This window comes from Puntigrus tetrazona, chromosome 10 (assembly GCF_018831695.1).
Source record: "Puntigrus tetrazona isolate hp1 chromosome 10, ASM1883169v1, whole genome shotgun sequence".
Classification (NCBI taxonomy): Eukaryota; Metazoa; Chordata; class Actinopteri; order Cypriniformes; family Cyprinidae; genus Puntigrus; species Puntigrus tetrazona.
This window is the reverse complement of record NC_056708.1, coordinates 6,638,747-6,663,198: the sequence shown is the minus strand read 5'-3', so window position 1 is coordinate 6,663,198 and position 24,452 is coordinate 6,638,747. Positions and strand designations below refer to the sequence as shown.

At 39.0% G+C, this 24,452-nt stretch overlaps 1 protein-coding gene across 6 annotated transcripts; it reads left to right on the top strand.

Annotated features, from left to right (window-relative positions):
• Positions 1-360: 360 nt before the first annotated feature.
• On the top strand, positions 361-22,206 carry kcnip3b (Kv channel interacting protein 3b, calsenilin). Of its 6 annotated transcripts, none has more exons than XM_043250747.1 (10): positions 361-505; positions 7,288-7,468; positions 17,599-17,601; positions 18,922-19,046; positions 19,117-19,186; positions 20,005-20,075; positions 20,315-20,422; positions 20,489-20,593; positions 20,676-20,738; positions 21,790-22,206. In XM_043250747.1, the coding sequence occupies exons 1-10, from the start codon at positions 500-502 to the stop codon at positions 21,835-21,837; spliced, it is 780 nt and encodes a 259-aa protein (XP_043106682.1). In that variant the 5' UTR covers positions 361-499; the 3' UTR covers positions 21,838-22,206. The 6 variants fall into 6 exon arrangements, with proteins under 6 accessions (XP_043106682.1, XP_043106684.1, XP_043106685.1 ...); XM_043250749.1 differs by lacking the exon at positions 17,599-17,601 and adding an exon at positions 14,223-14,225; XM_043250751.1 differs by lacking the exon at positions 361-505 and adding an exon at positions 13,885-14,151 and having other exon boundaries at positions 7,330-7,468.
• Positions 22,207-24,452: the final 2,246 nt, after the last annotated feature.

Here is a 24,452-nt window from a genome sequence, read left to right as displayed (position 1 = left end):
ATAAATTTGCTATCCACTAATTTACTTTTCTGAACATGCTTGCATGTCTGCTAAGATGTGTACAGGTCGTGTCAACAATTGAATATATACAATATAGGCTAATATTATATATATAATATGACAAAGTAATGATAATTGAAAAGAAAAAATATATATTTCTGTGTAAATCCTTCGCATCAAAAAGCACCTCACGGAATTCTCTCCGAATGATAAACTTAGCATTTTAAATAACGATAGAAATGTAAGACGATAAAGCATATATGAGTCGTAATTTCAAATAGCTTACCGACCACTCTCTCTCTCTCTCTCTCTCTCTCTCTCTCTCTCTCTCTCTCTCTCTCTCTCTCTCTCGTCCCATCCTCTGTCACTAAAATAATCGAGCGGGATATTCTTGTTCACATCTGTCTACAGAAGCATCAAAGCAGACAGTAAATGAGCGCGCGCTTGACCAAGGACCCCTCGACATTCATTTATCTAATCATCAAAACACGCGACCAACATGCAGGTAAGATACCTGAGATGAATGCGAAGCAAATATTTTTACCTAGGCTGTTAATAATGCGTTATTTGACGTACGGCTAAAGTGTAGTTGTTTTGGGCATTATAAACAGAAATAACGCAAAGAACCTGATATCTTTCCGTGCCTTTCACTTAAGTGTTTAGAAACTTTAATCTAGGGCAATTCTGTAAACTACGTTGGGAAATGGTCAGACTATAGAACTGGTAGCCCACCATGAATGAATGAATTGTGAATTAAATATGCACAGTAAAGTTTAGCACACGTTTTTTAAATGTTATGCATTTGTTTATATTTGATTCACTTTTTAAATTAATGTTTCTAAACTAAAATGTTGATTATAGCATTGATAAACGTAAATCAAATTAGTAAAAGGCTGATTCAACTTTCTATTAGCTTGCTTTCTAACGTGGTCTTCAATCACACTTTCTAAGAATTTCTGAAAGCTTGCTATTTATACTATGAAGTGTGTGTGTGTGTGTGTGTGTGTGTGAGAGAGAGAGAGAGAGAGAGAGAGAGAGAGAGAGAGAGAGAGAGAGAGAGAGAGAGAGAGAGTGAGAGAGAGAGAGAGAGAGAGAGAGAGAGAGAGAGAGAGAGAGAGAGAGAGAGAGATTTATTAAATGGTCTTGAGAGGAGCCCCAAGCCATTTTCATCTCCAAAAATTTGTTGGATGGTGACTTTTATAACCAGTAATCTGATTATTATGTAACACTGTGCCTTCTTTAGAGTACTTTAGAACAGTCTGTGTCAGGAATTTGATACCATGCCCTTCATGTCCTTTGGCTAACGTAATACAAGAGGTTTTGGAAGAAACAGGGAAAAGGTCCAGAAATAAATATTTCGATATCTGTACCAAATTACTAATGGTATTTCAGTTAGTCAGTCAACATCAAAATGAGAGGGCTGTAAGGGGATTTTGGGGAACGTTATCCCCATTTTCTTTTAATATTTTACGTCGTAACCCACCACAATGCTAATATTTACAGTTGCATACACAAATGCTCTCTTTATTCGCTTAAACATAGATAGAGAAGAAAACAAGACACAGCAGTGATGGCTTATATAATCATTGGCGAAGGAACAATGTGTTCATATCTCTGTTGACACTTTGACACTTTGATAGTTTACAGCAGGGCTGTTCCATTCCTGGAGGGTCACAACTCAGAGAGTTCAGTTCCAACCTGAATTTAACTTCACTTCAGAATCAGCCAATCAAGATTTTCAGGGTTACTTGATTATTGCACGGAGTCGTGTTTGATTAGGATATCAGGGTTAGAATTAAACTCTGTTGTTGACATCTAGGAATGAAAACGAACAGCTCTGATTTAAAGCATGCCCTCATTTGAAGAATTTATTCTCTTGGTACCCAGTAACCAGAATTCGATGAGTAAGCAGGGATATTTTCCTTTCTTGGTGTGGAATGTCAAAAGGAGAAACCCTGCATGTGTACAGTTTGTAAAATTTTACTGTGTTATTTTTAAAAATCCAGCTGCACTGCACACAATATATCTTCAGATTTGCGTATGCCACGTTTCTGTTTTGTATCCCATTGCTGGAATATCAGATGTGACACTTGCATGACATGAGAAGCATACAATTGGTTCATCATGGCCAACTCCATTGCATCAGTGTATATTTGATCATTATACTTAATCGACAAAGGAAGAGGAGGAAAGAAATTGTGTTCTTTATGGTTCCTGAAAAAAAATGAGATGCCGCTTACACTGGGGGGCCTCTGTTCTGAATTTATGTAATGTTGCCTCTCCATGCTGGCAGACTGATTTAAAATTCAAACACAACATAACTCTTAAGTAGTATTTAATAATTCAGTGAACATTCTGTTAAATTCTAAATAGGAAAATTTCTTACTCTCTGGTCTCTGAGAATCTGTCACAAGGAACATCCAGAGTACAGCCCAAAGGCAACATCATTGGGCGGGCAGACTGAAAACAAGAAGAATGATTTTCTGTCACTGTTGGAATATAGAAAATGTCAGAAATAAAGTTGTCAGCAGTGTTGACATCAGACCTTCCAAACTTGCATATATGATAAATGATTTTTGGAGTAATTTGCCAAGTGCTTGTAAAATCAGAAGCCTTGGCTTAAAGGTCCCATATTGTACAGCGTTTTATTTTAGGTGTTGATGTGCTAAAGAATATATATTTGTGATATAAGTACCGAAAACCATCTTAATATATTTCCTCTCAGGAACTAAATTTTGTCCTGTCTAATAAATATTCATGAGCCCCTCTTGTGATTGGCCAAGTGGCGCAAGACCGAGCCAATCATAATTATGTCATGGAAGGGAAGACTGGAGGTGGTCTATTTAAACTAGTGCAGATTTAGCTACATAAGAAGCTTAAAATATCATCATCTTGTGATGTTGGGTTACCTGGGTTACCTTAAACTAGAAATATGATTGCATACCTGATGCCACTGGCAGAAAAAACTGACAACAGCTGTGCTCAAACATGATAAAACATGACCGGACAGAAACTCTCGTCAAAAATGCTCAAGTCTGCACACTTCTTATCAGAAAAGTTTCAGTTTTAAGTTTTATTGCATCACATTTATGAAATAACGTCTGGGCGTATGTGTGTAAAACAACAAACTATTTATGACTATTTGTATATCCTTATGTTTAATTGCATATGTATTGTTGTGATTAATTGTAGCTGGAATAATACCAGCGAGTTTGTTTTTACTATACACACCTCGTAGTAACAATCCTTGGAGTGAACGAACAGGTCGGCCCATCTGGTTTCATTTGTTAAAGTTAAGTTAACCTTTTCGATATGTTTCTGTATTGTTGTTGCTCAGCAATATCATAAATGATGGCGGTGCTTGGGTAATGACTGAAGGCAATGACTGAGTAGATCTGACGTCACGTTTTTACGGATGTCACAACAGCTCGTGAAAAAGCACAACTACTTTATGCAGGCTGTGTGCAGTTAACTGTGGATTGACTGTTTTGATACTCACATGGTAGTTACCTACACCTCACTTATCATGTAATATTTAAAACAATTCTTTAATGCAGAGGAGCGCTCCCTTCTCAAAACATAAGATGCTAAAGCATTGAGGGCAGCCAGGAACAACCATGCTGCTGGGGTAGAATAAGCCAAGGTCACATACACTCAGAAGATCCAGGTAAACGTGGAGAACCACCACTGGATCACCAGATACTTTCTGTCACAGCCACTAACTCCCATCTGTAGTCCCAATATGCTTCTAGAATGTCACCATTCTCCCTATGCCGAAGAAATCATCAATAACCTGCCTCAATATCTGTCACTCTGTAGCACTCACAACCATCATCATGATGGCTGGTCATGACTCATACAAAAAACCATCAACCCACCCACACTGGACCCCTTACAGTTTGCTTACAGACACAGCCGCTTCACTGTGGATGCCATGTCATATGTCATCCTGGCCCTTTCACACTCGCAGCACAAAGACACTTGTCAAAATGGAGTTCACTTGAGATCAGCTTTCAACACTGTTATACCAACACATTCTGCAACTAGATCATGAACGTCTTGACTGACAGATCTCAGGCAGCAGGGATCTATAAGAATAGATTGCACTCTTTCACTGTAAACACTGGTGCCCCTGGGGGCTATGTTCTCAGCCATTTACTGTTTATGTTACTTACTCATGGCTCTCAGCATCAGAACAACCACATCATAAAGTTTGCTGGTGACACAACAGCGGTGGGCACACAAAACGACATGACCGTGTACAGAGAGAATAAGAGAGACCTTAAGGTGTTGGTGCAGTGGCAATCTCTTAACTCACAATAAATCATATCCACCTGGACATCAGTGAGTATGTATGCATAGACAATATTATGACTTTAACACAATATAATACTCCGATTAAGGGTCTACCATGTAAACGGAAATTTTTGATTACCTTAATCCATCTAAAGCCTTAAAGTAAACACAAATCGAATTAAGACTTGGGGAGTATTTCTATTTTAGTCACATTATTGAAGTGCAGTAGGTAGACGCCTTAAACGCACTACTAAAGTCGTGTGGCATTTTGTGACAGTATACACACACAACGGTCAACCGTTTGTTTACAAACAAAAAAATCATGGCTTCAACAATGCAGAAACAACACCATTAATCAATCTATGTACTATACACTCTAAGAAATAAAGGTACAAAAGCTGTCACTGGGTCGGTCAAAAGGTACATGTTTGTATCTAAAGGTTTCATTTTGGTACCTTCAAGGTATATATTAGTACTTTTTGAAAAGGTACCACCCCAGTGACAGCTTTTCTACCTTTATTTCTGAGAGTGTATCATGTAAATCTTGAAAAGAACATTCTGAAAGCAACTAAACACTTTAATTATAATATTATCTTATGTAGAATAAGGTAAATAACAAAATTTCTGATGACCATGTAAACATAGTCAGTAATTGTGAAGTCGGTTGGGAGTGTTAATCTGTATTAGTATCAGGACTGCATAATTTCACAGAGAGCCTGCTCACCTAGTGTCAGTTTTTAATCTGCTCAGATAGTGACGCTCTAAAAAGGATTCCCACAGCGCTGCTCTAAAGTATGCTCAGCTAGTTTCACTCTAAAATCTGTTCAGATGCTGTTCTAGAATAATTTTAGATAGTGTTACCGAAGTCTGCTCACAGTTGGTCTTCAATCTGCTCAGACAGTACTGCTCTAAAATTTCAGACAGAGCTGCTCTGAAGTCTGTGTCAGTTTCTAATCTGCTCAGATAGTGCTGCTCTGGAATAATTTCTGTGATATTGCTCTCAGATTTCTGCTCTCGGCTAGTGCTGTTCTATAATTTGTTTGGTTAATGCTGCTCTAAAATAAACCAGGATAGCACTGCTCATGAGTTTTATCAGCAGTGTTGTAGCACAGTTGAAGTAGTTCAAAACCTGTATGAATTTCTTTGTTCTGCCGAACGAAAAGAAGAACATTTTGGCTGTTTTGAGTCACCATTGACTTCCATAGTATTTTTTTCTTCCTATGTAAGTCAATGGTGACCCAAAACAGCCTGGTTACAAACTTTTTTCAAAATATCTTCCTTTGTGTTCGGCAGAACAAAGAAATTCATAAAGGTTTGGAACTACTTGAGGGTGAGTAAACGATGACAGAACTTTCATTTTTGGGTTCCTTAAACTTGTGTTGGTTCTCAGGCCTGCTCAAGTAGCACTGCACTTGTTTCTACTCGGATACCGCTTTGTACGAAATGTGCTATATAAATAAACTTGTCTTCCCTTGGTGAGGTGCTCTAGTGTGATTTCTTGTGTAGTGCGCACTGCCGTGTACTCGCTCAATCCAAAAGCAGTCGATGTATTGAAAGTTTACTCTGGTAGAGGTCAGAACAGGGATTGATCTGATTAAAGGTTATGAAGTTGTTGAAAGAAAGTCAACAATGTACCTGCAGCCTTTATAAGCTTGTAATAACTCGTATATCACGCTGCTCTGTTTTCTGTTGTACCACTGCAGTGCCACTGACTCAGCTACCCTGGTGTTCCTGTGGGGATATCAAGGACTGTTTGTATTGAAGGTGCCATATGTGGTTGGTTGGGACAGGTTGAGCAGTCACAGTGGTCAAGCCAGAGATTAATTGGAGCCTGCTATGTTGACATTGCTTACCGTACACGATACACTCGGCTGACTCACTATAGTCATGTCAATAATGCAGCAGGTGCCAGGGTGTGTAGGTGACAATGTGACGGCCCAGCACAAACACACAAACGGCCCACATAACACTTAGCAATGGTTATCAACCAAATCAGAGTAAAACACAAAAATACAGTGAGAAAAGAAACCCTTTTACCCTTTGCCATGAATATTCTGGCGTGATTGTGTAACACTCCGCACTGTCAGGGCAGACGTGCAGTGAAGCAAATTAGTGCTTGTAGGTATTTACAACTTTTAAGTGCTTAAATTCTGTGTATTTTTGGAGAATTAAAAATGTACTTTGTAGTTCGTTCAGCGAGTCATACAAATTCTCTTTCATGGCAGTATTTAACACATGCCGGCCCTCAAAAATGATGCTGGCCCGTGATGTTTTATTGATGCTGTTTTTAAGGAGGTTGAATTATTTAGCGACGCTCTGAATGTTCAGAGCAAAGCTTACTGTCTTTTCATATTCAAATAAGAACAAGAAAAAAGTGAGGGCCCTCACAGGATTCCTCACACCACTCGAGATGAACAATACTTTGCACACGCAAGCGAATTCTCACAGATGTGTGCATTTCCATGAGGACGAGCGCATTTTTGAAGGCACATTTAACATTTTTCTTTAAAGCTGCAATTCCTTAGACACTTTCCTCACTCTTACTTTTTTTTTTTTTTCTCTGTATCACACCTTACTCATCTTTGATGTGTTTGTCATTTCTGTTGCTGATGGTGGAACCGTCTGTGAGTGGCTAGGGAGCGTCGTAACGGGGCGAGTTGCAACACCCTCAGTTTAACCAATTAAAAATTAACTACAGGGGTGAAATTCCCACAAGCATCCTGATTGTAGGAGTTGTAGGAATCTGTGTGAAATAAGAGGAATCTATTGTAAAAAATTTACATTTGGTTCATAATTTATGATCATGGCAGATGATGAGAATTATCGGAATCACCAGCTTCTTCTTAATTTGGTTAGCAACCTGGTCTCATGGCATGAATAATCATTGATAGTTGTAATAGACGCACATTCAAAGAGATGGTTTGACCACCTTGACTTCCTTTTAAGATCTGGGCTCTTTTAATGCGTTTTCTCATTGTCTTTGTCCTCCAGGCAGATGGACAGAAGGGCGTCGATGGAGGTCTGCTGCCTGATGCCAACGGTCGGGACGGGGACCCCAGCGGGCAGAAGGAGAGCGACGGGAAGTGGCAGAAGCCTCGCATCTCCCGCAAGTCCCTCATGAAATGCTGTCTGGTCAAATGGATCATCGCCAGCGCGGCGCCCCAAGGCTCAAGTAAAAACCCAGAAAATGTTTTGAACGCAACGTGCTAGCCATGATCCAGATGGAGGAGTGGAGGGAACAAATTAGAGAGGAGAGGTCTAAAATAGCATTCATAAAACCGTATACAGGCCTTTTAGAAATATACGGTATAGTACTTGCTTCTGCTATCGTTTTTTGACCACAGGTAAAATGGCTTTGTGGTTCCGTTTACGTGCACTGAGCTCGTATAAAACATAATTCAAATCAAGTGATGGTTTGAAAGTAGCATCCACTCCAGGTTTTCCATTTTATGCTTTCCATTCAGTGGTGAGCAAAATGCCGCTCCAAGCGATCCTGAAATGAGAAAAAACACACTCCTTGCTCCGTTCAAAATCACACAATTCCACGCTAGCTTCTGGTTGTGCTGTTAACACAAGCAAGTGATACAAACCGTGAAATGTCTCCCAGCTGTTTTATTCTATATCAGCACTATTGGACCAGTTGTTTTTACATTAAACTTACAGTGTGCTGCATATGAATGTGATTGGTCGAGGAGCATTCCAAGAGTGCTGATATAACAGTCTAACACAGTTTTACACTCATCCTTTATTATTTATTTATTGTGTTTCAAAAAGACATTTGCATTAGTTATTAGTCTTTGGGATTTTTTTAATCATGCAATGATTCATTTCGAAATGTTTTGAACCAAATCAATTCTGCTGTGATTGTCATTGACAAAATGTTTTTTTTAATCCATAACGGGGGGCACATAACTTATTTACTATTTTAACATATTTTCAAATGTAGTTTATTACTGTGATGGCAAAGCAAAATTTTCAGCATACTCTGGTCTTCAGTGTCACATGACCCTTTAGAAATCATTCTAATATATTAAAACCTCTGAAAAATGTACTATTATTCTCAATTTTAGTAATATTGTGGAAATCATGATGCTTTTTTTAAGATGAAACAGCATTTATTTCAAATTAGAAATCTGTCATAAGATTAAAAACATCTTTATTGCCCTTTTAATGCAATATATAACCTACAACTATATATACCACATTCTGTGTACCATCTAACATCCTGCTGCTTCTGTTCAGCAACGCTGCCTGACTAGACACTCAACCTGACGTCATGTTTCTCTTTTCTTACAGCGTCGCTCTCTCCCTCCTCATCTATTTTTGCTTTCATCCTCTTTCACCGATCCTCCCCCTTCTGCCCCTCTCTCCCAATACCATTCCAAACGTCGTCGTTAATATTTTTTTCGGTAATAACCAAGATATGTTTTTAGTCCAGGTTACATGCAGGCTCTGTGCTGTATTTAATATTTAACCTGTGTCTAACCGCCCAGGGAGCGTATGAGGGGACAGTGTGTGTGTGTGTGTGAGCTACAACATCCCTGGTAAATAATTGACAAAGCACATCTGTGTGTGCAGACAGAGAGTAATGTCGCGTGTGTGTGCCTACATCTGCAGGGCTGAGACCCCAGTTCACTTTCATCCCTCCGTCCCATCAGCATTTCTTGTAGCCTGTTATAGTGTCATCTGGTTTCTTTTGCCTTTGGCCCCTGCCAGGACTCTTTAGCAAAAAAACATTTTCTGCTGTTTACTTGCATTTTAAAACAAGCAAATTTACATTAGAGCAAATTACATTTCTTGTTCGTTTTTAAGAGGCACTCTTGAACAGTGACCAAAATAACATACTGCTGAATCAGGTGCAAAATATGATACTGCTTCACCTCTTGAAACGAAGCACCTGGGACTCCAGACGGGCTCCAAAAGTCACGCTCTGTGCAAGTGAAATGAAGTGTGACTGGAGGTTGTTAAAATCAGGTTGTTTTTAAAATTACTTTCTCATTACTTAAGCCTCTAAATGCTTTTTTAAACGCTTTTTTTTGTGTGCCCAGCATTTAAGAAGGCACAGGATTACAAGCTCCACTTGATGTAATCCACTAAATCCAATAAATTAAACAAGCACAGTTATTTTTTTCATTTATATGCCATGGCATGGATAATTAAAAATCAACATAATTTAATTAGCTGTTGAACCTAGAGGCTATCCGTGCACTACATCATTTGAAACATACGTTCGGGTTGGTTAGTTTTTTCTCGAGAAGGCCCGTACTATGTGCCACTGAAAGAACGCTACCTGAAAAAATGAGAGAGTTTGCTTGAAGAAGGAGCGAGCGTGAAGTTGAGAATAGATCAGAGGAAGAAAGCAGGACAGAATCCCAAGCAGTCAAAGTCCAGCTGAACTCCCTCTGTACTTTGTAGTGTGAGCCCAACAGATGGCAGTGTGCCTTTGAAGATGGCAAATATGGAGAGCCTTCTCGAATAGAATTACCTCGGGTGTAGTGAAATGCCATAGGAATTAGTGTAAAGTATTTTGTATTAACAAGTGAAAATTCAACTGCATTACATGACATTATTAAGTCTCATATACACCCTACCTGGTTTGAATTCAATGAGGATTTATCAAATAAAAAAAAAAAAATATAAAATATATATATATATATATATATATATATATATATATATATATATATATATATATATATATATATATATATATATTATGATATATATATATATTCTGACGCCGAAGAGCCAACGACAGACACAGTGGGCGTGGCTTTTTATTCACAAAACAGGTACAAAATAAAGTGTCCAGGGGAGAAAGTGTCCAAATAAACGGGGGAACTGGTGTCCTCGTCGTGCTGCAGGGAAGTGCAGGTCAGGTAGTGCTCCAGGGGGAAGGGTCCAGGTAAGGGGCGGAGTCCGGCGGCCGCACACTCTCCACACGCCGCCAGTCCTGAGCAATACCACGCCCCTCCTCTCGGACACGCCCACTCCCGTCGGGAGCCTGGTGAAGGGCGGCGAATAAAGGACGGGGTGATGATGACAATAAAGGGGAGGGGCAGCCGACTCACCACTATATATAAAGATTTCTGTTTCTAATAAATGTCTGTCCTTTTGAACTTTCTATTCATCAGTAAAAAATAAATAAATAATAATAAAAATGTATCACAGTTTACACAGAAATATTAGGAACTAATTTTAACATTGAAATGTTCCTGGAGCATCAAAGCAGAATCGTGGAGTGATTTCTGAAAGATCACGTGACACTGAAAACTGGAGTGCGATGCTGAAAGTTCAGCTTTGCGTGACAGGTATGAATTACATTTCAAAATGTATTGAAATAACAAACCGTTATTTCACATTGCAATAATATTTCACTAAAGCACATTATATTTCAAAATATTGTGGGTTTTTTACTGTACTTATTGTTTTTGATCATATAAATGCAAATTAGCAGTAGACTTAAGAAAAATTCTTACTGAACCCAAATTTCTATTTGTGTGTGTGTGTGTGTGTGTGTGTGTGTGTATGCGTACATCTTTATGATGCAGAATTCCCACAGGGATAGTAAAACCTGGAATTTTTAACATTGTGGGAAAAAAAATGTTGCAGTTGTAAATAATGTAACAATGCAAACAGGTTAGGGTTATGGGATAGAAAATATTGTTTGGTCAGTATAAAAGTAATATAACTCTATAGAAAGTCCCCACAATTCACAAAAAACAACAGTTTTTTTGTGATTTCTAATATTCCTAGTTTCCTATGTATCCCTCAGCAGTAAAACCGTACAGGTGCAACATTCCATGATGCAACGTGCTCACATTTCTTATTGAATGTAGAAAATGTGATTTATTAATGCAACATGACTTGACAGCAATACAGAGAAACTCCGACAATAATCACCGGATAACTGTAGAATTCATGAAGTATTTCTGTTGAGACGGGTTTTTTTCCGTAGTAACAAAAGCTAATCTGTTTTTGTATTGCTTCGGTTTTATCCGAGTCCAATAAATATGTAAATACTTCTCGCATTTACGTATCACCTAAATCCTGGCTTACTTTTCAGGGTGTGTAAATAATTACAGGCAAAGTAAGAACCCGAGACGTCTATAAAAAATCCCTCGTGTTTGATGTATAATACTCACAGACTGTAATGCTGCTTCAGCAACAAGGCCATTAAATTAAGAGCTGTGCTGAGTTTTAATCACTTATATGGAGACGCTCTCCTGAGATAATAGTCACCCTCATGCATGCTATAAAGTCTATAATGCATCGCCTATGAAAAAACGCACAGCAGTTTCCAACTAATATAAAGCGAATGCTTTATTGTTACATTATATGCCACCTTTTAAACTTGGGTTTCAGTATTTATTTCTGTGCATCCACAAAAATAGCCGCACAATTATAAAATCAGCGTATTAGAATGATATCTGAAGGATCTTGCGACAAATTTAAAGCTTATATAATGTTTGGCAATAAATGCAGCTTTGAGGCTTTAAAAGACCACGGAAGTTCATCTGAAACGAGGCCCGCTTTTGATAGCTTTCCTCCCGTTTTGTGTCGGTTCTTGCGCTTATCTTGCAGAAATGTCACAGAATTCTTGTTTGTTTTCTAACTTCATGCAGACAGAGATTTAAGATGAAGTTCAGAGAGTTTTGAAGTTAGTTTCTGGCAGGCCCCAAGGTCCACGTCCTCTCCTCATGTATCGATTTCCCCCCCGACTCTCTGATGCCTGCGCCCGGTTTAAACTCATGCATTAATAAGTGCAAACTCATCAGCAATCGTCTTTCCTCTCCCGCACTCAAGGCCTTTGATGGGTAAAGTTTTTCTTGTTATCAGCGATTAGTATATCTCCCGTCAAAACTGGACTGTTCTTATATTAATATAAACCAGGGCTTCCAGCTGGCTGTGATTGATTCATTGAATTATTCAAAAATCTATTTTTGCTGAAAAAAGGCTACCAAATTACCACTCAAAAAATATAATTAGGAAAAACAGGCGATATGGTGGATTTTTTCTATATAATGCTGCATATACTGTATGTTGCTTTTTTAAGAAGTTGCAATTTCAGAGTTCACTCTGCTATTCGGTTTAAATGGGCACAAAGCTTTTGGTTTCATGCATCTAGACTGTTGATGAGGGGAAAAAAAAAGCATAGTTAATATTTTCACATTATTTTTACGTACGGAAGAGCCATAAAAAAGTCGTAATGTTCTTCCGCTAATGCATAAACACTTAAGAGCATGTTTGTGAGTGAAGTAGACTGAGGCTCTTATGTCCTGATTCTTTATGGATGTTTTAATAGTTTTTGTCCAGTAGATGCTGAGGATAGACATTATTAGGCAAGTTTAATTTTAGATGATCTAGCCAGTTCACCAACAGATATTTGTGACGTAAAAAAAGTCACTATGACTTTTTATCATATTTATTTAATTTTATTTATTAACTTAAAATTTTTGTTTATTTTTGCACTTAAAAAAATTATCATTTACATACTTATTATTTCTTAAAATTTAATGTATTTACTTTTATTTTAATTAGTGCTGTCAAATAATCAATCTCAATTAATCTCAGTCAAAATACTCACCAGCACGTATATTTATTATTTTTTATTATTTTATATTTGTATATTAAATATATTTCTATATAATATAAATTCTATAAATGAATACATGTAAATACATGCAAATATTATCAAAATATATACTGTGTATTTATATATATATATACTATGTGTGTATTTAATGTATATATATTATGTATATATAAAGGTGTTTTATATATTTAATTTATTATTTTTACATTTTTAGTTTTAAACATTTTCAGCTGCATTATATTTCACTTTATATGCCTCCGCATAACAATCATAACAACTTTAATCAAGCCTTTAAATACAAATAACATTAGACGGTGCTTTTCGGCACGATTCTGTGGTCAGATATTTTTAATGACAGCTAAACCCTTGGTTTCCTACGAAATTGCTTCAGGCAGGTTTTCCGATATATATCTGTGCCAGCGTCATGTATCTCATATTACTGCACGGTCTTTTTCTTCTCACATAATAAAATAAGTTGAACTGAAATCAATATTTCATATCGCTTTATCACATTTATTTATTTGGCAAGCAGCCACGTAATAAGTGGGATAATGTACAGTCAGCCTGTCATCATCACAAAAGAAACCCCTTTTAAAGAGATCCAAGCTATGTCCAGCTATATTCATATAGTCTGTAGTTTTATATGACGCAAGTAAACAAATGATGCACCGGTTCAACTGCATTTAAACATACTTTATGGCTGGCTCATCGTTGTGCATTATTGCTAAAGAGATAGAGAGGAAAGAGGGAGTGTCTGAGTCTGGAGGTTCCTCCATAAGGAATATATATAGGCTGTGGAGGACCATGACGCACCAGTCTGTGGAGACCAAAGCTGAAGGACTTTCCACATGCTTGATGTTATAGATTTACATGGACGAGGATGTGAAGGAATTTCGTCCATAGTGGCTCCAGTTGAATTTTGACTTTGTTTTAACGGAACCGAATAGCTCCGGCATCGCTGTACGCTTTACATTTGTGGTTTGTTTTTATAGCTCAATGCGAATTGTTACGGGAATGGACTCCGAAGACCGCATCCAACCTGTTGCTGCAGAAACATTTATGAGATGAGTCGTTTTTCCTACAATCGCTCAGCTGAAATCTAGCATGACCTCTTGACCTTTGTACGTTTTCTTTAAGCAGTTCATCGCAGTTAGCAATGGCTATTCAGGGCATGGAGCTGTTTGCCATAGCTGTAGTGATTCTTCTGTTCATAATGGTGCTCAAACAGTTTGGCGTGACGGAGCCGCTGTCGCTGGACGGTAAGAACCACCGCTTGGTTTCGATGTTGGCCCCAGTTTACTGTAAAAAGGGTAAAAGTGTACTGTAGGAGCTGGTCATACCAGAAAGGTAATCAAAACACAGTAATGATGTGGGATATTATTACAATTTTAAATCATTGCATAGTATTATATATATTTTGTTTTATTACTGTGATGGTGAGGCTGACTTTTTAACATTCGGTGTCACGTGGTCCTTCAGAAATTATTTTAAAATGCTGATTTCCTGCTCAAATAACCTAAATATTTTTAGGATTATTTTTTTTAATAAAAATAAGGTAATTTGATCTGAATGTGTTTGTTTGCAGTTTATAAATGTCACATCTCTGGACTCTGTGTTTATGTTTTTGTTTCATGCCATGTGCTCCCTGTGCCCTGCCTTCCCTCTGTGTTAATTATGTTATTGTCATCAGCTGTGTCTTGTCAATTACCCTGTGTATTTAAGTCCTGTGTTTTGAGTTCTGTTTGTCCGAGCGTCGAGGTCCCTACTTAATGTCTTTAACTGTGTTTATCCTGCCTGCCTGTTCGACCTGCCTGCCTGCCTGCCTGCCTGTCTGTCTGTATATCCTTTATTTTTCCATTTTGGAATTAAACCCTTTTATTTTCCTTTAATCTTGTTGTGTGCTCTCGTGCTTACCACACAACCGGGACAGAACGCTCGGACCATATAAAGAAGTAAATAGCGGCGTATTTTCCCCCTTATTTTTTTTTTGTTTTTGTTTGCCATGTTTGCCCAGTTTAAAGACCCAAACTTCCTCATCCGCCTGCTGGAGCAGGGGGATTGCTCTCTCGAGGACTATACAGAACTATTCCTCGAACTGGCCAACGACTCTCGCTACCCGGACTGCTCTCTGCTCGAACTCTATTTCCGCGGACTTAACACCTCCAGCCAAGCGCAGCTGTCCGGGAGCGGTCCTCGAGAGAGCCTCGCCGCGTACGTCGAGTGGGTGCTGGTGTCCTGCAAATCAACCATGATGGTTGCGCCTGAGGACAACGACACCAGCCCCACTCCAGATCCAGAGCCCAACTCATCCCTTCACCGCATGGTCGAGCCCCAGCCTGAGCCCACTGCTGACACGGGGGCGGAGTCGAGCGTGACCACGGACCCATCGTCACAGAGAGCGACAGAGCCGTGGAGCGTAACAGGACCCGAGCCGTATACGTCAGACCAGGTGCGCGAGCCAGCAACGGAGCTCCCGCGGTGGAGACAGCCGACTGCGAGGAGAGCGCGGAGTGGAGCTCCGCCCACTACACATCGGCTGAGGATGAGCTGATCATCCACCTGGGGCTGCTGGATCTGCAAAGGGAGCTGGATGATGTAGACTTGGACTTGGACTTAGACTGGGCACCTCCCCTGTATCCTGAGTTCCTGTTCCCGTTCAGCTACCCAGAAAGCCCGCTGGTTCCGCCCAGCCGTCCCGTTAGCCCGCTGGTTCCGCCCAGCCGTCCCGTTAGCCCGCTGGTTCCGCCCAGCCGTCCCCGTTAGCCCGCTGGTTCCGCCCAGCCGTCCCGTTAGCCCGCTGGTTCCGCCCAGCCGTCCCGTTAGCCCGCTGGTTCCGCCCAGCCTTCCCGTTAGCCCGCTGGTTCCGCCCAGCCTTCCCGTAAAGCCCGCTGGTTCCGCCCAGCCGTCCCGTTAGCTCGCTGGTTCCGCCCAGCCGTCCCGTTAGCTCGCTGGTTCCGCCCAGCCGTCCCGTTAGCTCGCTGGTTCCGCCCAGCCGTCCCGTTAGCTCGCTGGTTCCGCCCAGCCGTCCCGTTCCAGTGCCCGCGCCACGTGCGCTCCGTCCCGTTCCAGTGCCCGCGCCACGCGGCGCTCCGTCCCGTTCAGTGCCGCGCCCGTGCGCTCCGTCCGTTCCAGTGCCCGCGCCACGCGTGCGCTCCGCCCCGTTCAGTGCCCGCGCCACGCGCGCGCTCCGTCCCGTTCAGTGCCCGCGCCGCGCCCGCGCGCTCCTCCAGTGCCGCCTCAAGTTTTTCCCACCCTCCCACCCATGCCACACCACGTCGATGGATCCCAGCAGCCCCTGCGCTCATCCTCAGCAAACCATCTGGAGCTCGCCACGGGTCTGCCGGTCTCCATCGCCATCGAGGTTGGAGGATCCCTCGCCTCACCGTCCTGCCTCCGAGACCCAGACTCCTCCTCGGCTCAGACCCGTCGGCTCCCCTGGGCTCCTAGCTCCCTCCTCTACACCGTGGTCCGTCAGTCCACCAGCTCCACCAGGCTCCATCGTCCCTCCGGCTCCGCCTTGGTCTGTCGTCGACCATCCGTCGCCTCGGGATTCCTCTCTCCGGCCGGCCGCCTCGTCACTCCATCCCACCGGCTCTGTCAGGCTCCTCCTTCCCTCCGGCTTCACCTCAGTCCTCAGTCGCTCTGGCTCCGCCCGCGTCCTTCCCGTCCCCGTCTCCGTGTCGTCGCGCGAAGCCTGCGGCGTCGCCTTGGACCTCCAGCGCCTCGACGTCACCCTGGCTCTTCGGCTCTCCGTCTCCACCTCAGGCTCCTCCTCCACCTGCTCCGCCGCCGTCGGTCGGCCCCATGGAGTCGATGGCTGCTCCTCCTCCATGGCTCCTCCCTCCGTCGGCTCCACCTTGGACCACCATAGCTGGGCTCTGGATCTCCTCCTGCCCGGACTCCTCCTGTCTCCTTCCTGGCTCCTCCCTCCATCTACACCTCCTTGGACCCTTCTGCCTTCTGCCTGCCCCCTCCTGGGGATCCGTCCTCCACCAGAACCTCCTCCCAAGACCCGGTATCCCCAAATCTTAGTCATTTTGGTTTTTGTTTGTTTTTGTATGTTACCCTTTAGGTGCGAGGACGCACCTTCCGGGAGGGGGGGGTAATGTCACATCTCTGGACTCTGTGTTTATGTTTTTGTTTCATGCCATGTGCTCCCTGTGCCCTGCCTTCCCTCTGTGTTAATTATGTTATTGTCATCAGCTGTGTCTTGTCAATTACCCTGTGTATTTAAGTCCTGTGTTTTGAGTTCTGTTTGTCCGAGCGTCGAGGTCCCTACTTAATGTCTTTAACTGTGTTTATCCTGCCTGCCTGTTCGACCTGCCTGCCTGCCTGCCTGCCTGTCTGTCTGTATATCCTTTATTTTTCCATTTTGGAATTAAACCCTTTTATTTTCCTTTAATCTTGTTGTGTGCTCTCGTGCTTACCACACAACCGTGACAATAAACACATGTGCAACGGTCAGGTAACCTAAAAATGTGCTGCATGTCGCAGCTAATCTAAATGATCTGAAAAATCCCAAAAGAACAAGGCGTTCTAGTAAGAATACAAGAGCTATGTTCATAATATGAGTTTTAATGATATTGCGGTTGTAATACAGGCCAACTAATGTGTTGTTTTTCTATTGCTTCCTCTTTATTTCCCTCTTATTTCTATATTCTTTAAATCTCTTCCCTTCCCTTTTTATGTTGTCGCACGCCTCATAGATGGTGAGGAAATGTCAAACATATCAGCGCTTCTCAACTGGTCTTATTAAGGTTGTTGGTAAAAACAACAACAACAAAAAAAACAATGCTAAATGCAAAAAAAAATTATTGCACAAACGTCAAATGCCAAATTATGCAGGTTACAGCATTACTTAAGAACCATGAACATAAGTTGCATGACCCAAGAACGAAACAAAAGAAAACGTAACAAATAAATACAGGTAAATTACACAACTGCTGTTAATTGTGTTTTACAAAAAATGAACAATTATTTTCTTAATCAGCTTGTGTCATGTTAATAATATTAAGGATATTTCTGTTAGAGTACCGTTTAAAAAAAGAGCACTTAGTAATAATGTCAAATAAAAAAAAAGTACATTTTAATAATGTAATTATTAAAGACAGAATTTAATTGCATTAGTAATCGTTTGTTGTGTTTTAAAGACGTGAACTTGTTTTGATGCGTTGTGTGTTCGTACATTATTACAAATAAGTTAACACATCATTACACGATTACAAATATATTTAATGTTTCAATATAAATACATTAATATAGGGCCGTTAATCCTGATTAGCTACATCAAAATAAAATGTTTTGTTTACATTACTAAATAAATACATACACATATATATTTTTAAGGTTTAACTTTATATATTTTATATAAATATATTTAATATAAATATAAATATATATGCATGCATGCGTTAATAAATATACACAGTATACACACATATACAAACAAAAACTTTTATTATGGTTTCGATTATTCATTCGAGAGCGATACATTAAAGTATAATCCAGTTTATGCTCAATTCAGCAGCACATGTTAACCGTTTCAAAGAAAATGGAAGTAATTATGAAAATACTTATTTAATACTATTTCCTAATCGGTTGTGCATTTAAGATGTCAGGTAATTGCACTTGAGTTCATTAAATGTCTAAAAATATTACATTCGCTTCACACTTTAGAAGTTTTTTTTTTTTTGTATGTTAAGCAGTTTTGGTTCTTGATGCCGGGTCGCCACTTGACGTCCAATTAAAATTCTGGGCCCTGAAGCAAAACCAGCGGAGAATCACTGATATGGATCTGTCCCGGTCTCCCGTTCCGCCCCGTCTGTCTCCCCAACAGCTCCTCTTCTGTGCTTTATTCGGTGTCTATTTTTGTCTTCCTCTTTTCGCCCCCCGAATATGCGGCTGCCCTTTCACCTGCACTCCATGCTTTTATCCGTTCCCTTCTTCACTGTCCCCGTCCCGAGCGCAGCCCGACCGCTATCAGTCAGCCCTTCCTCCTCCTCCTCATCCTCACGCTCTCTCTCTGACAGACAGCGCTGACAGCGATCTGGAGCTGGCCATGGTACGGCATCAGCCGGAGGGTCTGGAGCAGCTCCAGGCTCAGACCAAGTTCACGAGGAAGGAGCTGCAGTCGCTTTACAGAGGCTTCAAAAACGTAAGAGCGCAGGTGACGTGTGAGATCGGCACAAGTTAAGGTCCGCTTCTTACGCTGTGTTTCTCAATAGGAGTGTCCCAGTGGATTGGTGGATGAAGAGACGTTTAAATCTATATATTCCCAGTTCTTCCCTCAAGGAGGTAGTGATTATCATATTTACGACTGTGACTGGTGTGGATATAATCTTGGTTTGAGAATATTATGGTAGTGAGACATTGTTATGACAGTGAGGCGTCTACAGAATGGATGTAAAATTGCGTTAAGGAAATAGCTTTAATTAAAATTTATTTAAAAATAAATTGTTATTAGTTCACTTTTTTATTATTTGATTTTTTGAATTTATTAATGCATTTAATTACTTTTAGATTTTTTACATGGTTTAAATAGTTTTAGATGGGTGAGTAGATGAACTTATATATGTTACTATGTTATATATGTGTGTGTGTGTGTGTGTGTGTGTGTGTTTTACTGTCAAACAATTCATTATGATTATTTGCATCCCAAATAAAATATTTTTTTTTACATAATGTACTGTATATATTTATTATCTATATACAAATACATTTAAAAAAACATGTTACTTTTATATATTAAATATTTTATAATTTCTATAAATATATAGATGTAAATACATGAATAATTTCAAAATATATGGTGTATGTCTCTTTACATATGCATAATAAATATACGCAGTACACACACATATATTATGCATACTTATATATACTTTTACCTACTATATCATACTATATAGTATACTTTTTATTCATTATATACTTTTTATTATATCATTTCATTTACTTTTTATTTAATTTATTTATTTCGTTTATTAATTGAATGTTATTATAAAATCCGAGTCAAAATAAATAAAGAACAAGCGTGTCCAACTTATTTATTTTTTTGTCAGGTAAGTAATCCTAACACAAAGAATCGAATTAAGAACTATTTCTTTTTCCAGATGCAACCACATACGCACACTTCCTTTTCAATGCTTTTGACATGGACCGAAATGGCTCCATACGTTTTGAGGTAAGGAGCATTATATACGGCAAACCGCTTGCAAACATCGTCATTTGAAACACTGCAGCTTGTTATATCGCTATATATAACTCAATGTTCATTGAAATCAAAAGACTAACAACATTATCTGCCTACTAGAGTAGATCTTAATGACATTTTTACACCTCCATCGCTGTGTTCATCATCATTACCGTTAGCCGAACAGACAATCCCGAGTGAGGATATGACATTTTGTTTGTTTTTGGCAGGACTTTGTAATCGGCCTGTCTGTTCTGCTCCGAGGTTCTGTGACCGAGAAACTGAGGTGGGCCTTTAACCTCTATGATATTAATAAAGACGGCTACATCACCAAAGAGGTACACAACAAAACGACAGTACAAATATTTAGCGTCGTCACCGCAATTAACATCGTCTTTCTTCAGGAAATGCTGGCGATCATGAAGTCCATCTATGACATGATGGGCAGGTACACCTTTCCTTGTGTGAAAGACGATGCTGCATGTGAGCACGTGGAGAAATTCTTCCAGGTAACGCACTTTTAACAATCCCGCAGCAATGATGTCAGACAGTCACGGTCATCTCTGAGCTCCGTAAACGCCTTTGTTTCAGAAAATGGACCGAAACAGAGACGGCGTTGTAACCATAGATGAGTTCATAGAGACCTGTCAGAAGGTAGGCCAGATTAAAAGAGCTCACGTCTTAACACAGCAAACCTTTCTGGACGTTTTTACATGAAAGAGTTGTGAAAATATACTGTAACTCCAAACTTCCTCTTTTTTCGAAAATATTTCAGAAATCATTAACACGGGCCTAGAATGTTGTTTTATAACAGGATGAAAAATGGGCACGAAATACTAAATTCTCAATAGTTTCGGCACAAAGATATGAATCAGCATTATACATAAACTATACATAAAATATTATTAATATTATTATCAAGATACAAAAACTATTCAAAACCATTATTCAAAACCATTTGAATAATAATTATTAATATTATTATAATACAAAAGCATGCCACGTAATAAAAAAACTTGTTTTTTTTAAACAACAACAATAATTATAATAGCTAATATATATATATATATATATATATTATATATATATATATATATATATATATATATATATATATATATATGCATGCCACATGGTTTGAACAGTTAAATATTGTTATATCCTTGAATAATAGTTTAATATTATTTAATGACATTCATTAAAAATCAAGCTACAAATGATTAAATTATTATTATTATTCTAGTATTAACTCGTATTTGCGTAACCTGACAAGGAGGTGTGAACACTTTATAAATCAGCTTGACTCGTGAATATTAATCAGCGACATTTGTCAGTAGAAGATAAACAGAAATAACAAAGCCTGGTTAAAAAGACAATGTAAAATTGTCATGAAAAAAAATAATTCCGAGTTGTTTTGCCACAAAAATGTCTAACAGTATACAGACAGTGAAACCTTAGAAGAAGAAAAAAAAAAGTGACCCCTTTAAATCCTCTTGTTTTGATGTCTCGTCTGGAAGTATCTGCTGTTGTTCTGCATGCATCAGAGTTAATGTCAGATAAATGTCAACACCGGACTGATTTATGTTGATACGGAGGCTTTCGCTGTCAGCGCGTGACAGCCAGACATTTTCTAAACTCTCTCTAACATGAAGCTGTCAGCAACAATCCGCGACTGACGCTTTTCCTGCCTCTGCTGTTTTATTAGGACGAGAACATTATGAGCTCCATGCAGCTGTTTGAGAATGTCATCTAGAGCTCAGCGTGAAGTGCGGAGTGATCCTGGCTCTTTCTCAGCATCGTTCCATTAGTCCTCGAGCGCTCCACGGGGACCCTCCAGAAACACTCGCGTTTTCTACCTAGGCCTCGCGCATCATCCGTAGCATGTGAATGAACGTTTTGATTGATTGCATTGAAAGCTTGAACAAAAGGATTGTGGGTCGTCTATTTACTCTTCAGCGTTCTAGACAGGTTGTAAACGCTCATTTGTATATATGTAGATACATCTGTGCTCTTCGACTGATTTCTGCCTAGATAAATGCACTTTTGCATGTTTGCCTGCTATTTGTCATTTTGTTTTTTCTTCTTTTTTTTTTTACAATGAAATAAAGGCATCTGTGAACGACTTGATGGTGTTCATTTGTCGGTATATGTGTAATTCTGTAAGAATGATAATCACAATATAGGTTAACATGCGAAAATTTTAACAAAAATAGACAATAAGGTTGTAGTAGAAACTAGGCAAATGTTTGGACTAAAATGATATTTTATAACAGGATGGAAAATGGGCATGAAATACTAAATTTCTGAACTAGCAGTATACATAATCTCACATATATATATTCATATATATATATATATATATATAGATATATATGATTCAACGCCTTTAATCTAGTTTTCAAGTAGCTGCGGTTCCTCTCTAGGCCTTATTATTATTGTTGTTATTATTATAAAGCTTCAAAAAAATTTGATCATATTAGTTATATATTTATGTATTGTCTTTTGATAGAAATGTGCTTAAATTCATGCATTTATTTATAGGAACACAATTCAACAGTGTGACAGTTTTTGTTGGTTAAATATTAAGTTAAATAAGTAATTAAATATGCATTTTAACAAAAAAGAGACAAAAACATTATCAGATATTTGCATTAGCCAAGTACTAATCCGGAAATGTATTATTATTATTTTATGTTATTTATTTATTTATTTCTTTTCGTAAGTGATGGCTTAAGTGTGGCTGTCACATCTCCGGACTCTCGTGTTATTTGTCTCATGTCATGTGCTCAGTGTGCCCTGCCTTTAGTTCGTGTTAATTGTATTATTGTCTGCAGCCGTGTCTCGTTAGTTTAGTCAATTACGTTGTATATTTAAGTCCTGTGTGTTTGTCTTCAGTTTGTCTGATTGTCGAGGTTACTAGCTTGGTTCACGTCCTGTCTGCTTGCCTGTATATACTTATTATTTTGCCCTTTTGGAATTAAACCGCTTAAGTTTATTTACGTCTTGCATAGCCGTAAACGTGACAGTGGCACAGAATATTCTTATATTAAATATTAATTAGTATGAAATAAGAAATGGGCTTAAATTCATGCATTTATTCAATGATGTGTTATGTTAAATAAATAGCATATAATTAAATATGCATTTTAACAGAGAGATACAAAAACATTATGAGAGATAATTGTATTAGTCAAGGACAGTTATTTATTTATTTGTTTGTTTTAATTGTAATAACTTAAATTCATGCATTGTTACAGTAAATAAACACGAATTAAACATTTTAACAAAAAGACTGAAATGACTTTAATCCGCATTAATTTAGCATTAGTTTTTAATTATTTAATAATAATTGTATTAATCCCTATTCATTAATTTGGAAGGAATGTGACCTTAAAGTCATTAAATGTGTATTTTAACATTGCATATTGCATTTTAACAGGTGCATTAGTTAGTTTGATATTATTCATCTTACAGGATTAAACGCGGTTTATTGTTGATTGCTACAAGAGCTCATGAATCACTTTGTAATTATATTAGCATCCACAAGATGGCAATGCTATTCTCAAACCTGCTCGTCGCCAGAAGAACAGATGCAAGTTCAAGCAGGCCTCAAATGAAAGCAGCCTTTGCATCGGTTCATTCATTACTTCTCTCTTTTTAGCTCTCCGATTGAGCTTCACTCTGGTTTATGATTTGAAGCCTTGTTAAAACAGCACAACTGATGTCATTCACATCAAAACTGCTAAAGTTTCCTCTTTTTCTCTACCTTCCTCAAACGCAGTGAAACAATTCACTATTATATCAAACTTGTGCACTCTAGCAATTCATTTATTTAGTTCGTTCTCAACACCATTCCAGCATCTATATCTATCTAAGGCTATATTAATGGCGAGAACCGATCAATCTATACACAAATTAGATTCTTACACAGAAGTCTATCTTCACACACAAGTCCAGAGACAATTTAAAGTCTTCGGTTAACCTTAATGAAATGAATGAAAATATAGTTCCTGATCATTTCCCGCCGATCTACAGAAGAGTCTTAAATAAGAAAAATATCTTTTTGAACGCGATGCTAGTGGTCTGTAGACTGTAATGGATTCAATGATCTATGCTAAGCTATAAATGCATACCCGGAGATCGTCTGAATGGATTCTTATATAATGGCAATATTATTAACACTTGGGGAGTTGGAAAATGAGCCTATTTCCAAAAAAAGTGGAGTGCTCCTTTAAGTGTGGTTTTTTTCTTTGGTAACACACACTTATTTTAAATAAAGGGCATTACGTGTTCACTAGTCTTACATTCATGGGACGGTATGTTAACATCTGTCCCAACAGACAATCCACAGGCCTGTTTATGCGTTCG